Source organism: Muntiacus reevesi, chromosome 8, assembly GCF_963930625.1.
Source record: "Muntiacus reevesi chromosome 8, mMunRee1.1, whole genome shotgun sequence".
Taxonomy (NCBI): Eukaryota; Metazoa; Chordata; class Mammalia; order Artiodactyla; family Cervidae; genus Muntiacus; species Muntiacus reevesi.
The window spans coordinates 45,678,120-45,693,898 of record NC_089256.1 but is presented as its reverse complement, the minus strand read 5'-3'; the positions used below and the strand labels follow the sequence as shown (position 1 = coordinate 45,693,898).

The 15,779-nt window shown below is 43.8% G+C and overlaps 2 protein-coding genes across 7 annotated transcripts in view; one reads left to right on the top strand and one right to left on the bottom strand.

Annotated features, from left to right (window-relative positions):
• Positions 1 to 2,451: 2,451 nt before the first annotated feature.
• DTX3L (deltex E3 ubiquitin ligase 3L) lies at positions 2,452 to 11,534 on the bottom strand. The gene is made up of 5 exons (XM_065942294.1): positions 11,207 to 11,534; positions 9,998 to 10,203; positions 6,150 to 7,685; positions 5,506 to 5,723; positions 2,452 to 4,599 (listed from the first exon to the last, which is right to left on the bottom strand). Exons 1-5 carry the CDS (start codon positions 11,394 to 11,396, stop codon positions 4,530 to 4,532), a joined length of 2,220 nt encoding a protein of 739 aa, XP_065798366.1. The 5' UTR covers positions 11,397 to 11,534; the 3' UTR covers positions 2,452 to 4,529.
• The window catches only part of PARP9 (poly(ADP-ribose) polymerase family member 9), a 28,495-nt gene continuing 24,201 nt past the window's right edge, over positions 11,486 to 15,779 (top strand). For 2 of the 6 annotated variants that reach the window (XM_065942289.1, XM_065942286.1), the window contains exon 1: positions 11,486 to 11,584. The gene's annotated coding sequence lies outside the window, so the exon portion shown is untranslated. Of the gene's footprint in view, positions 11,585 to 11,965; positions 12,198 to 13,220; positions 13,838 to 15,779 lie in introns of those variants that run through there. The other 4 variants (XM_065942291.1, XM_065942288.1, XM_065942287.1 and 1 more) reach the window with 3 other exon arrangements.

Below are 15,779 nucleotides of genomic sequence, written 5' to 3'. Positions count from 1 at the left end.
TGACTAAGCATACAAGTACGCACAGAAGCTTTAGCTAACACCTTTAAAATTTACTTATTTGACATATTTCTATTAGGGGAGGAAAAATCTCTTCCTCTACCCATCTGAGGTTCTCTGCCTAGAGCCCTGTAAATAGGACTGATGAACTACAGATTAACAAGAGAAAAGCAAACAGAAGTTTACTAACATGTGCATCACACACGTAACACATGGGAGTACCCAGAGATGAGAATTTCAAAGATTTGGTTAGAACTTCAGCTTATACAGCATCTTAGCAAAGGAAAAATAAATTTTTAGAGGAGTGGTAAGGAGTGATAAGTCAAAGGAAAAGGACCTTGAGTCCATGGGAAGGCAAATGCATGGGAAAACTAGTGGTTGACAAAGACCAGTTAGTAGAATTTGTGGTGTAGATTTTTCCAGTGCTATCTCTAGGCTGCTATGGGTCTAAAGTTGTTTCCAGTGATTAAGCTTTGTTCTTCCTGGTAGACAGGGGAGGAGAGATATCGTTTTAAATTTATGTCCTGAAAACCATGCTTCTCCTGAGCAAGTCTCAGTGTTATCTGAGGGGTTGTATTCTGGCCTATATTCCACAGTTTGGCTCAGATAAAACTCTTTTCTATTCCTATTATAGATTGTTTATTGATTACTTTGAGGATAGAGGTATGCATCAGATTCTTATGTGTATCCCTTGAGGAGGAACCAGGACCCTGATCGTCACTGCACAGCTGTTTCTTGACCTCCTTTCCTTTGTTTCTGCATTCTCTCACTCTAATTAGCAACTGTTTGAACCTTCCCTTAGGAACACAGGGAAGATCTGGGAGGCTGAAATGTTGTCCCTACAAACAAGAAATAGGGGACATGGAAAGGCTTTTGTACCCAAGAGGACCCTACGGTGTTCTGTTCAGTTTTGTGGTCCACCTAGAGAGGGCATGGAAGTTCCATGACCTTTCCCCATATGCATCTCTTCCATCACCCACACAATGGACATAAGTTTGAACAAACTCTAGGAGATGGTGAAGGACAGAGGAGCCTGGAGAGCCGCAGTCCTTGGGGTTGCAAAGAATTGGACATGACTGAGCAACTGAACAACAAAATTTCTTCCATCTGGCTGTTCCTGAGTTATATCATTTTATAGTAAACAGTAATCTAGTGAGTAACCTGGATTCCTGACTTCAGTGAGCTGCTCTGGCAAATTAATTGAGCCTAAGGAGGGGGTTGTGGGAACCTCTGATTTTTGTAGCCATTTAGTCAGAAGCACAGGAACAATCTAGACTTGTAATTGGCACCTGAAATGGAGGACAGTCTTGTGAGACTGAGTCCTTACCTGTGGGATCTGATGCTATCTCCAGATGGATAGTGTCAGATTTGTGTTGAATTGAAGGACAGTCAGCTGGTGTTGGATTGCTTAGGGGAAAATCCCACACACTGAAATTGGGTGCAGAAACTATCTTTAGGGAAGGAAGCATCAAATATCTCAATATTATTCATAATTCTCTTTTTTTTAATTTGGAGACAAAGGTGTCCTGATTTGCCAATGCCTAGTGAGCCATCTCAGAGAAGGCAATGGCACCCCACTCCAGTACTCTTGCCTGGAAAATCCCATGGAGGGAGGAGCCTGGTTGGCTGCAGTCCATGGGGTCGCTAAGAGTCAGACATGACTGAGTAACTTCACTTTCACTTTTCACTTTCATGCATTGGAGAAGGAAATGGCAACCCACTCCAGTGTTCTTGCCTGGAGAATCCCAGGGACGGGGCAGCCTGATGGGCTTCCGTCTATGGGGTCACGCAGAGTCGGACACAATTGAAGTGACTTAGCAGCAGCAGCAGCAGCAGTGAGCCATCTAGGTAATCCAGTTCAAATGCTGGAAAGGTGAAACAAAAACTGTTGGAGCAAGGAGGGACAAGTGTACTCTGATAGGTTACTACGTATGCTTTCTTAGGAGAGAAGACATGAAACCTGCAGCCTCCTTTTACTTTTGTAGTAATCTATGTGTTAAGGAGGAAAAATAATAAGAAATGTGATTTTTACAGCTGAGCATGGCAGTAGTGAAGTCAATAGTAGTTAAGTCTATCGTGATACTATGTAGCAACAGCTACACACAAAACTGGGCTTCCTAGGTGGCTCAGTGGGTAAAGAAACTGCCTGCAGTGCAGGAGACACAGGAGATATGGGCTCAATTCCTGGATCCCCGAGAAGATCCCCTGGAGGAAGGCATGGCAACCCACTCCAGTATTGCCTGGAGAATCCCATGGACAGAGGAGCCAGGCAGGCTACAATCCATAGGTCACAAATAGGTGAACGTGACTGAAGCGACTGAGCACATATACATAAAACCAAGCAAAGACATCTGCTCAAGCAGTACGCTGCACACTGCGTGTATTTCAGGAAACACCCAGAATCTCAACCTTAGGAAAAAGAAAAAGGAAATGGAAAAGAATACAGACAATATGTTCCTAAAATGGAAATAACTTTATTTATAGCAGATACTGATAATAATACCTTCCACAGAACAAAAGCAGTAATCCAAAGGCTCGACAACCACTCACACTATGAAACTTGCACACACGTTGCATTCAAGGATCCAGACCTTAGCAGGAACCAAACTAATCTTTTTTGAAGCTAAAATATCCATAGACACAAAGCAACTAATTATAACTCTAAGATTTTAATGAATCACCAAAAACTAAATGTCTAATCTGATTTGAAAAAAATATATGTATCATTTGCCTTAAATTTCCTCAACTCTCTGAACAAAGGAAAAAATTCTGGGGTTTTAAATTTTTCAAATAGGACTTTCTCAAAGGAAATCTACTTTGAGTACTGTGCAGGAATCCATTTCTGAGAGAAGCTCAGAATAATGGGAACTCCTCAGCCTGTTCCATGGAGGAGAAGACCCCTATAGGAGACAGTACAACTCTGGGACAAAAGCCTTGGAGTCACCCTAAGTCCTTCAAATTTCAGCACCGATTCTTATTATGGGACCTTTGTCAAGGTACTTACCCTCTCTGTGCATCAGCTTTCTCAGTTATAAGATGGGGATACTAATAGTATCAATCACTCAGATACAAAGTTCTTATAAAGGGGACAAAATAAATACACAATATCAACTATTACTGTCTGACCAAAAAATTTGTATGCATGTATTTTTAAGAAAATAGCATCTCATTCATCATTTATGGAAAAAGACTGGAACATGGATAACGAGATAGTTTGCTATTAAAACTTTCTCATGAGTTGGAAAACCATTTAGAAGTAAATTTTGACATGTTGACATTCCTTACAGTAGGCGCAACTCGAGTCTTTTCTCTGTCCAGTCATTATGAGGAAGAAATAATTTAAGGGAGAAAGCATGACATGGTGGGACTTAGCAAAAGGAAGGAGAAGGTGCTGTGGGGGCTCCAGTTACTGAGAAAGTGATAGTCTACAGACGTTTTTGTGATTTATCTATTAAAACTCGAAGTGGGGTATGCATAAAAGTATAATATCCAGAGAGAAAAAATGTTCAGAGATGTGTAGCATTACTATGGCAGGGGAAGTGCACATGATTTGGCAGATTATCAGCAAGGAGCAAGGACAAAGTTTGGCCAGTCAGAGTTCAGAGGCCATGAGCTCTGGAGTAACAAACTCATTTTCCCCAATAAATGGTGAGGACTCCAGAAATGGTTTCCAAAGCCAATGGCTTCCAAGAGCTCTGCCAAAGATTTAGGGAATATATATTTCTCTGCTGGGTTATTAGCAACTTGAGTCAGGCAGCAAAAATTTATTAAGCATCAACTATACTTAGGTTCAGTGTCCCAAACCTTGGTGGCTCAGACGGTAAATCTGCCTGCAGTGCATGAGATCCAGGCTTGATCCCTGGGTCAGGAAGATCCCTTGGAGAAGGAAATGGCAAGCCACTCCAGTATTCTTGCCTGGAAAATCCCATGAGTAGAGGAGCCTGGAGGGCTATAGCCCGTGGGGTTGCAAAGAGGTGGACATGACTGAGCAACTTAAAGAGAGAGATTCCATTTATTGCCAAAGGTTGCTCAATTTCTGTCCATGCCACCTTTCTGGCCATGGGATAGGGAGAGGAATGCGGTTCCTAATTTTTCACAACCAAAGCCTTCCTCCCCTCCCCTGCCTCCATTCAGATTAGGATTTTACTTTTAGGATAGAGTTTAAAGGGCAAACAAACCAAACTAAAGGACTATCGCAGAGATAGCAATAAAAGGAGGATCAATTGGCATTGAGTACTTCAATTGAACAAAACAGAAGGTGATTTCAAATTCACAGCACTCCACCCCTGTAACCCCAACAATGATGACATGCGAATGAGGTGCAATACCTCTGCAGCAAAATTACAAAGATCTCTGCGGCTTTTTTCGTCCATAAAATGTAACACTCCAGAAATGACAACCTTGCATATACTTCTTGAGATGAAAAGAATTTTAAGGTGTTTTTACACAAGGATTTAGATTAGAATTTACTCTACTTCTTCAACTGTGCCTTTTGGAAGCTTGGCTCGAGACATCCTTTTAATACAGCCTTTTTACTCAATTCCTTTATCTTTCAGCTCTTGTTTGACACGTTTCAGATAGTTAGGATCAGGGTAACCATACCTGCAGAAGAAAAGATGCCCTTAGCTTCACCACAGATGTTGTTTTTTTTTTTTTTCTTTTTTTTTTTTTCACAGATGTTTTTTTAAAAATCTGTACAGTAGGTCCTTGGCATTAACATATTCAGAGTTGCCGATATTTACAAACCATCCTGAAGGCCGATGACGGATAATCAATTCTAAGTGTGCTGAGGTGAATCACTTAGCTGGTGAATAGGTCTAGCTACCCACCCAGGATCTGCCTTCTAACAAGACTTTAATTTCAGTTCATGGTTAAGCAATGATTCTCATAAAGTTATAATATACTGTATTTCTATGGAGGGTAATCATTTTGCTAAAGGAAGATTTTCAAATTTGGGAAATTAAGTCTTAGGATATATTCCCTTTTGAATACTAAGGGTCTGAGGTAGTCTATCTGAATTTCATAAAGAGCAATTGGATTGCCCATGATACAACTTCCATCACCATTAACTAAGACTTTTCTAGAGTTCTATTAGTCAAGTGAATTTAGCATCTTTACTGGACTCATGGGAGAGGAGGGTAGAAGAAAGGGTGATCTTAAAAGAAGGCAAAGTGACATTCCTAGGATCTACCCTTCAAATAGATGTGAAGGGTATTAAAATTATACCAAATTAAATCACCTTAGATACCACTTATCTTGCATTCTGAAGATCCACTGCCCTTTGATGCAAAATTTATGAACTGTATGTTACTTTGTGGTTGGAAGGTAGAAGGTCATGGGAACCAGTCTTTCTGTCTTTGAGATTATCATCCCTGATTAGCATCTGTCAAAATACTGCATCCAGTCTCACTGATATAAACTGTCTCCTTACAGTCACATCTTCAAATTGCCATGTTTTATGACCTCCAAATTCTATTTAGCAGTCATTCTGTTTCAAAAGGTTCTCACCTTTGTGGTCCCCCAGTGTAGGACGTTTTGTGGTGGATATCATTCCATGTAACGACATCTGAGATTCCTAATGTTCGAGACTCCCCCACTGTGAAAATCAGTTTTTGGTCAAAGGCCCTATGAAGCAGATCCAAAACCTCGTTTCCTTCCTTGTTATCAGGCAAGTATGCAGTTCGCTGTATTCCAGAAAATCTCTTCCCTGGGTTTGGGTGCTCTTCCTGTATGAAGGCAAGAAAATGTCACATGAAAACATCCATGTCTAAATTTTACTACATGTGTAGATATGTTCATATGTAGATAGAGCAAACAAAAAACAAAAGCACTGAAGGTCTGCTCATACTCCCCAAATAATTCATATTTCTTCTCTTTCCCCAAATTCATGCTGGGAATACAATCCTCCTTCCAGTGCACAATCACCACCCACCCCTTCTCTACCTTAATAGACAAGAAAGATACCTGTTATAAGTAAACAAAGTACTTTTTACTACTTACAAAGTGAACTTTATAAGAATTTAAAATCCTTTCATATGACCATGGAGATAACTATCTGGGAAATCTACTGACAATTGGTAATAGAACAGTCCTTGTTGCTCTGATAATCTCAGTTTACTGAAAAGAAATACATGGAACTCAGAAACACTTACTGTTTGTATGCCTCCTTCAATAGTATAAGTAATTATAATGGTGCCACAGGATTCATAACCTGGAAGTGAGTCTTTTACAACAACGGTGCTCATTCTTCCATCTGGCTGATTCCCTTTCTGGACACCATAGGAAGTCTGGCACACAGGACAGACTGGCTTATATAAGAAGGCTTCCTTGATACAATGGCTGCAGAATTCATGCTTGCACTTTGAGAGCACTTGTTTGTTACTAATGGTGTTCAAACAGACGGCACATGTGTCCTGTTCCTCACTCGCTTCTGACACCTCAGAACTGGCGGGGTGCTGCAATGTTGGTGAAGCTGTTTTTGAATTATGACTATCAGTATCCGTGAGTGTTTTATTCCATTTCTCTGTAGCTGATGGAGACACCCCCCATCTGTTTAAGAGATACTGTTTTGCATTTGTAAGATGATTCGGCAACCCAATCAAAGTCATTGACTCTCGATTTAACACAAAGTGTATATCTGGATGCCTTTTTCTAAAATCATCAGAGAACTTTGTCCCATGTAAGTGTTTTCTCTCCTTGCCCAAAAGTTTCAGCGAAAGAACTTCTCTCATAATCTGACAAGAAACATGTTGATAGGCGTCGATGAAACTTGAATAAGCATGCATGGATAGATCTAACTCTTTGGTTTTGGGTTCAAATCGAATGCAGGTTTTCTGATTTATCCCCAAAATGTTACTTTGAGTGTCGTACTTTTTTTCTATCTCTGATATCTCCTTGGATAATTCTGCTTCTAAAAGCTTATAGTGAGCGGTATCAACCTCAATTCCCTTCATCATGTCCTCAGGAGTCAATATTTTCACAGGTGGCTTGACAAGACTTTCAAAGTTCTTTGAGGCAAGAAAATGTTTGGCAGCTGAAATGTCATCTGCGGTCCCAAGGAGAGTTAATTCTCCTCCTTTCTCCTTTATGAGAAGCTTTGCAAACTGGTGATTTAACTCCTCTTTGATTTTGGTTGCCTGCTTACTGTCTGCTAGCGCAACACATTCCTGCGTCAGAGTCTCTACACGCTTCTGAAATTCTTCGACAAAATCCTTGCGAGCTGCTTCGAGGTTACCCGATTGACTGGAGGTGAAGTCTAAATAGACCATATTCAGAGAACTCGTCTGACTTTTTATTTTTGTACCAAATCTTTTCTCTATGGAGGCTATTTTATCAGGGCAGGAGTGTGTGAAGTATTCAAAGAAAGCCAAGGGAACTTCAAAACGGTTGCCTTTTTCTTCTGACCTGCTTTCTGGTTCGAAGGGAGAAACACAGCCGTTCCTGTCCTGCTGACTGAGTGGCTCCCTCTCTGATGTCAAAGGGGAAGATTCATGTTTCTGCTCCCTTTCCAGGAGCTGGTCACTTAAGAACCCATGTATTTTTTCAATATCTTTGAAGTTACCACAGACTTTCTCAGTTCCATCATGGCCCTTCACTAGTTGGACGTTGGGGTAGAGAACAGCGATGCGGTCCCTTTGCTCTTTAGAGAACAGTTGACAGTTCAGTTCTGCCGTGACAGTAAGAAAGATCTGAAATTTTAAAAGGGAACAAATAAAATATATTAAACATCCAGGTCTATGTTCTCCTCTCAGGAGAATGTCTAGAGATGAGAGAAATAACCATGATGACTTCTTTCAATTCCTTTCTGCAGAGCTGGCAATGTACTGCAGCCCAGAGGCACCCCTGCCCTGATAAAATAGCCAGCCCTGTTTGCACACTGGAATTGCCCAGGGAGAAAAAAAAGCTGAGGTCCAGGCCCATCTTCAGAGATTGTGATGTAAATGTAGAATCTGGGCATTAACATTTTTAAAAATTCCAAGGACAAAATGTCTGGATTCTAGAGCTGCCACTGTTGGTTTGACCTTGGCGAGTCGGATGGAGGCTAGGCACTTCATTTTCTGGGTAAATTGCTATGTTTCTGACTAAAGGGTGTGAGCCTGGGAGGGGGCCATACATGTGAGGATGAAGTTTTTTCCTATTATTGTTTTTTCTCTCCTATGCTCCTTCTTTAAAAAAAAAAAAAACACAACTAACTCCCTAACTGCGTGCAATGTTGCTAGTCCCTCTAAACCATGGCCTTTAGAAACTCAAATATGAGAGAAACCCCAAATTAGGCAAAAAAAAAAAAAAAAAAAAGGACAGTGGCAAATTGAACATAATATAAAAGCAAGATTTCTAATGTTTTGTTCTCCCTCAAAGTCTTTGCATAAGCTGTTCCCTCTGCATGTAACACTTTTCCTCTAGATCTTCCTTCAAAATGTTTCCTGAATCCAGCTACTTCTCACACCTCCATCAGGACCACCCAGAGTCCAAGCCAAAGTCATCTGGCACCTGGCTCACTGCAGCCCCTCCTAATTGGACTCTGACCTTCCGCCTCTGCATTTTCCTAGATTCAGTCCTCCACACAGCAGCCAGAGGGATCCTTTAGAAATGTCAATCAGTTTACTCTACCCCCCTGCTCAAAAACTACCTAAGGATTCTTCTAATATCTAGTTTGAAATCCTCAGTTCTGACCTTCACCCTGCAGAAACCAGACTTCCGCTGCCTCTTTCAAGGCCCTCTCTCACTCTCCTGCCCTCTGTCCTCCAGCCACACCTGCCTCCCTCCCTGAAGCTTCTGGGCTTGGGAGGTAAGCTCCTGTCTGGGTGTGCTGGGGGTGGGGGTGGCTGTATCAGCTTTACACTTGTTATTTTCCCTCTACCTAGAATCTTTTTCCCCTAGAAATTCACTTAGCTAGCTTCCTTACTTTATTCGTGTATCTACTCAGAAGTCACCTCATTTGAGAGGTTTTTTCCCGATATCCTATTTAAAATAGTAGTCCTTTACTATCATTTATCCTGCTTTATGGGCTACCCTGGAGGCTCAGTGGTAAAGAATCCGCCTGCCAGTGCAGGAGATGCAGGTTCAATCCCTGGGTCGGGAAGATCCCCTGGAGGAGGGCATGGCAACCCACTCCAGTATTCTTGCTGGGAAAATCCCATGGACAGAGGAGCCTGGCAGGGTACAGTCCATAGGGTTGCAAAGAGTCGAACATGACTGAATGACTAAACAACAACAAATTCTCCTTTGTTCTTCTTCCTAGAAGATATTTATCACTGGCAGATATTTTACTCCCTATCTATATGATTACTATTATTGTCTGGTTCCCTAGAATGTAAGGTCCCTGAGGGCAGGGTCTGCTTGTTCCTGGCTGTACCTTTGGCTCCTGTGACAGTGCCTGGCACATAGCAGGCAGTTGACTCTGATTTGTCAAATGTCTCTGCATGGTTGGTCCCTTCTCATCATTTAATTCTCAAGCCAAATGTCATCTCCTCAGTGGCTTCTGGTCAGAAATAACACAAACTCCTTCTCTTTCCTTGCCCCAGCCCTGTCACTCTCTAAGGCAAACCCCCATTATATTTTCTTCTTAGCACATATCACTCTCTGAAATGACTTTAGTTATTTTGTTTACTTGCTTATTGTCTATGTACTTCTCCATCCCCAGCAGGGACCTGTCTGTTGTGTTCACCTCTGTGTACCTCTGGGCTTCCCTGGTGGCTCAGATGGTACAGAATCTATCTGCAATGTGGGAGACCTGGGTCCGATCCTTGGGTTGGGAAGATCCACTGGAGGAGGGCATGGCCACCCACTCCAGTATTCTTGCCTGGAGAACCCCCACAGACAGAGGAGCCTGGCAGACTACAATCCAAAGGGTCACAAACAGTCGGGTACCACTGAGCCACTAAGCCCAGCTGTCTCCCAGTGTCTACAACAGTGCCAGGCCCATAATAAATCATCAGCAAATGGTCCTTGGACTGGGGAGGAAGTTGCAAGAACATATATAGCTCCCTTTAATACCCACCTTCTGGAGACAGGAATCCGCAGCATTATGAATGTCCTTTATATTTGGAGGCTTCTCACCGTGCCTTGCCCCTTTTTGTGACTGTGTTGAAGAAGACATCTTGGTCTTCTTCTCTTTTGTATTTTCATTGGGTTCCAGGAAAATAGTCACAGGTTGGTTGTCAACCACAATTTGGTGCTTTCCTTTTTTCAAGACTCCATCCTTACCTTCAGTGGAGACATTAAATATACACATACACATAGAAGTGAGAGCAATTTCAAATAACCCTCTTACTCATGCATCTGTACCTTGCCCCAGCACCCTCACAGTAAGGGCTCTTGCCTGCATCCTGAAATGGTGGGTTAACCAGAGGGTGAGGAAACTATTCAAAACTCTAAAATAAAGTCACTCAGTCGTGTCCAACTCTTTGCCATCCCATGGACCATACAGTTCATGGAATTCTCCAGGACAGAATACTGGAGTGGGTAGCCTTTCCCTTCTCCAGGGGATCTTCCTGACCCAGGAGTCAAACCTGGGTCTCCTGCATTGCAGGCAGATTCTTTACCAGCTGAGTCACCAGGGAAGTCCCAAAACTCTAAAGAAGGCAGCTTAAGTTCTACTGTAGAAAGGAAAGCTTAATGATAATGGAATATCATCCACTCATTAAAAGTCACATTCCTGAAACTGTCACCAGTTTCCCATTTCAATGTCATGGAATAATGTTCATCATAAATCAAGTGAGAAGAGCAGGAATCAAAGAGTAGATTCAGGTTTGTAACTACATATATGTTTGCTGACACTCAGAGGAAAAGGCCAGGAGGAAATACACCAAAATATTCGCATTGTTTTTCTCTGGGTGTTTTCTTCTTTATTCTTTTCTCCCCTTTCCTTAGTATCTATAACTCTTGCAGTTCTAAAAAACAAATCAATGGAAGGATGATGAAAAACATCAAAGTGAAATACCCAAGGGACAGGGGCGTCTGGGGGCGGCATGGGTGCTCTGTCGCCACGCACCACGGGGACACTGACGAGTATCAGCCAGGTCAGAGACTGGGCACTGCGTTGGGGTTGCGTCTGTCAGCAGGAGCCCCCACCTCCTGGCTCCCACTGGACGGTACCAGACTTTCTCCCACCGTCTCTCCTAGATAAGCTTGAACTGGGTCTGCATGGAACGCCCGGGGGGCCCCTCCAGGGACGGCGACTGCCCCCCAGCCCCGGCCCTCAGCTCACCCGCCCTTTGCAGGAACTGCACCCGGAAGGTGTTCGAGTTGGGGTCGCTGCGGTCCAGGGCTCGGACGGTGCACTCCCCGCCGCCCGATTCCCGGCTCTGGAAGTACTTTTCCAGCTTCCATTGGAGGCGGGTGCCGGGATGGGACACCCGCACGAGCAGCGGGGACGGCGGGCAGAGGCTCGAAGCCATGGCTGTCCGCTCGGGGATGGCGCCGCGAGTTGCGACGACGCAGCTGGGCCGGGCCAGGGCACGGGTGCCTCCGCCCCGCCGCCCTGGGGCGCAAAGTTTCAGTTTCTCTTTCCCGGAGATCCTTCTCGGCTCTTGGCAGAGCCGCACCCCCTCCTCTCTTCGCCGCCCTCCTGGCCGCGGACTGCCAGGTGCGTAGGTCCCATTCTCTGTTCCCGGGGCGGTGGGCGCAGAGGCTTCCCGGGGTCCTCTCCTGCGGGCTCGCGCCGGGGACGGGGAGAGGCGCGCGAGGGATGGGCGCCCAGTGCTGGGCTTCCCCTGGGGAGGGTGGAGACGGGGCAGATGCTCAAGTCAGAGAAAAGTTTCTCCTGAGTTTATGATTCCTTTTAACTCTTACTGTTACTGTTATTTGCAGGGAAGATGTAATTCACATTCTAAGTTCAGGTTAAACTTACCTACATTCCTAAAAATTTGAATTTGTTCACCTGAATTATGAACACCTGTTCACCTCTCTGTCACTCGGTGCTTTAGACTGGCTCTTCTGGCTTTCCCGCCCTCCTTTCTCCATTTAGCCAACAGTGCTGAACTTCATGGGGGCTTCCCTGGTGGTTCAGGGTTAAAGAATCCGCCTGCCAATTCAGGAGACCCAGTGGCACGGGTTCCATCCCTGAGTGGGGAAGGTCCCCTGGAGTAGCAAATGGCAACCCACTCCAGTATTCTTGCCTGGAAAATTCCATGCACAGGATCCTGGCGGGCTACAGTCTGAGAAGGTATGCTCTGAACTGCACGCTGCCCTGTGTACAGGTGAGTGCCGAGGTGCCAGACCTCACCTGCTGGTAACTGGAGTCAGACTTGTGACTCAAGAAGCAAAATCTCTCGAAGCCCTCAAGAGGAAGTTTGAAGTAAAGCAGAATCTTAAAAGAGAAGCAGAGGGAGGGATGGGGCTCGTCAAAGGCACAGGGACCACTGTATGTGAAGCACAGAGGTAGCACAGAGGCTTTGGAGAGGATGTGATGGATAAGGGAGATGACAGAGGAAGGGTCCAGTGGAATATAATGTGTCTAATAGAAATACTGGGCTTCCCTGGTGGCTCAGATGGTAAAGAATCCGCTTGCAATGCGGGAGACCTCAGTTCGATCCCTGGATTGGGAAGATCCCCTGGAGAAGGAAATGGCTACCCACTCCAGTACTCCAGTATTCTTTCCTGGAGAGCGCCAAGGACAGAGGAGCAAATATAATGTGAGCTACATATTAATTTAAAAATTTTCAGTAGCTAGAATTTTTAAAGTACCGACAGGTGAAAATAATTTTATGTTCTTTTGGTCCCTGTATCCTAAATTAACCATTTCAGTATGTAATCAATGTTAAAAACTTATTAATGAGATATTTTACACTCTTTTTTGTCATCATTAGTCATTGCAGTCTAGTGTTAGCTCACATTTATATCATCTTTCAGTTGTGTTAAGCCACATTGCCACATTTCAAGTGCTCCAAGAGCTGCATGTGGCTAATGGCCCACACTGGACTGCACAGTTCTAGACGTCGAAAAGTCTTGAAGATCGATAGGGAGATATGGAAGATAGATAAGTAGGGCAAACAGGAGAGTGATATGTCAGATGTGCATTTTAGAAAGGCGGTGTTGGCAATGATGTTGAGGACACATTTCCATGCAAGGGTGAATGGAGGTGGAGAGGCCAGAGATAAAGTTTTTGCACATGTCTGGTAAGACTAGAAATAGGTATCTTTATAGAGAGCAATTTGGCTGTACTATCAGAATTATGACTGCATATTCAATCCTATTTTGCAGGTCCACTTCTAGGAATTTGTCCTGTTGATTGATTAGCACCTGCGTGAAGTGACCTATGTACTAAGTTGTTCTTTATAGCTTTTTTATAATAGCAAAAGATTAGGAACCCCTTAAGTGTTCCTAAGGGCTTCCCTGGTGGTTCAGATGGTAAAGAATCTGCCTGCAATGTGGGAGACCTGGGTTCGATGCCTGGGTTGGGATAATCCCCTGGAGGAGGTCATGGCAACCCACTCCAATATTCTTGCCTGGAGAATCCCCATGGGCAGAAGAGCCTGGTGGGCTGCAGTTCATGAGGTCGAAAAGAATTGGACACTACTGAGCGACTAAGCACAGCACACAGCGAGTGTCCATAAAAGGGGTTACTAGTAGTTGAATAGCTTACAATGCATCTATATGATGGAATATAGGCTAACATGGAAAGATCTCTAGGATACCTTAAATGGAAAAGGCAAGACGCAGAACAGGGCATATTAGATGCTACCGTTTGAGGGTGGGCCCAGGCTCTGAGGAGCACTCTGACCAAAGCTGGTGTCCCAGAGCTTCTTCCCCAAGAGGGCAAAGGCCCAGAAGTGAAGGAGAGTTTGGAGAGCATCAAGTCGTGCCATTTCACAGCACTGAAGTTCTGTGGGAGCGTTAGGTATGTAAAGGGGAGGCTGGGAAACTGAAATTTCAAAGAGACCCTTGGATGCCAGGCTGAAGAGCTTGAGCTTTACCGTAGGCAATGGAGTTTGTTGAACGTTTTGAGCAAAGAGTGCTTCTCAATAAATGTCTACTTCATGAGAGTTAAAAAAAAAAAAAAAATGCTACCTTTTGTGTAAAAATGCCCCTGGAAGGATATTGGTGAAGCTAATAGCATTGATTGCCTCTGGGAAGGGAATTTAGTGAGGGGAGTAGGAGGGAGCCATTTATATGTTCTAAATTTGAACCAGTAAATGTACCTGGTAACTATTCAAACAATAAAGCATAAAATTAAGTACATTTAAATCTTTAAAGAGAATGTATTGCCATAGCTCAGTCAAGAAGCCCTGAAAGCTGTGAAGTGAAGTGGTATCTGTGGGCAAGGAGGGTAGGACCATATCTGAAAGTGATTTAGGTGGACAGGACCCTGTGATGAACTGAATATGAAACAGAAGAGAAGATTCTAGATTTCTGACTTGAGTAGATAAATGGTGTATTGTTTACCAAGCTGTGGAACCCAGGAGATAAAGCATGGATTTTGGAGGGATTGGGTGAGGGTAGGTAGCAATGTGGGGAGTGGAGATGAGATTATGGATCCAGATTTTCAGAGGCTATGTTTGAGGGAACTATGGGACATTCAGGTAGACTTGAAAACTTAGTCTTAGGAGAGCCATAGCCTAGAATTACAGGTATGGGAGTCATATTTGCAGCTGGTGAGTTGAAGTCATGAGAGTAGATGAGATCGCATTTGGAGAGTATATAGAAAGAGTTGAGACATGCCTCTCATAAAGTCCTGGGGCAGCTGATGAAGGTTGAATCCAGTGGAAAGGTCTGTAAAGGCAAAGTGAGAGGTAACAAGAACCAAGGGAAGATGGCATTGGAGAAGCCTAAAAGCAGAGGATCAGGAATCAGATCATGAAATGAATGAAACTAGAGAGAAGGGCAGAAGAGAGTCCACTGGGGTTAGCCACCTGGAAGACACTGAGGAGCAATTTCAGAGAACTGGGGTTCCGGAGCCAGACTGCTGTGGGCTGAGCAGGCAGATGGACAGAGTCAACTCCTTCAGCCGCCCATGAAGAAAAAGGAACATAGTAGGACCAGCGATGAAAAGTTGGGAAGGCTTTTGTTGCTGTTGCTGTTGTTAAAATTGAAGAGATTGAGTGTTTTGGGCCATATGCTCCTTTCCTTGTTTCTAATTACTTTGGAGTTAAAAGAGTGCCGCCCCCTACTGACCAGTCGGCCCCAATGCCTTTAACTCCCTGGTGGCTCAGTGGTAAAGAACCCGCCTGCAACGCAGAAGACGTAGATTCCATCTCTAGGTCAGGAAGATTCCCTGGGAAAGGAAGTGGCAGCTCACTCCAGTATTCTTGTCTGGGAAATCCCATGGATAGAGGAACCTAGCGGTCTACAGTCCATGGGGTCGCAAAGAGTCGGACATGACAGCACAGCGCATGGAAAGCAAACCCCCTGGCAGCCCACAGCAGAAGCCGGCTCAGTTTTCCTTCTTTTGTGAAAACAGCAGTGCCCTCTGGAGGCAAAAATGTGTCTTCTCCTTGCATTTTAGGATTGTACTTGGACTTGCTTTTCCTGACATTTAATAATAATCGTGCTCTGATACTGCAGATAGCTGTTCAAATTTTTCCTTTTGCAAAAGCATTAGAAATGATTTCAGAGGCCCTCAGGCAACTGTGTGGCAACAGGTGTGAGTATCTGTGTCTTTAAGGATTTTTATTCTTATTCTCCATAGTCTTTAATTCTTTTGTTAGAAAAATCATTAAAATGTGTTTTTCCAGGGTTTCTGATTTTTATCCACATAATCCCCTTTATAATTAGATCAGGGATATTTATCACAAATTCAGTAATGTACATCCCTACAGGCACAAATACAGTTTCCTCTTTCT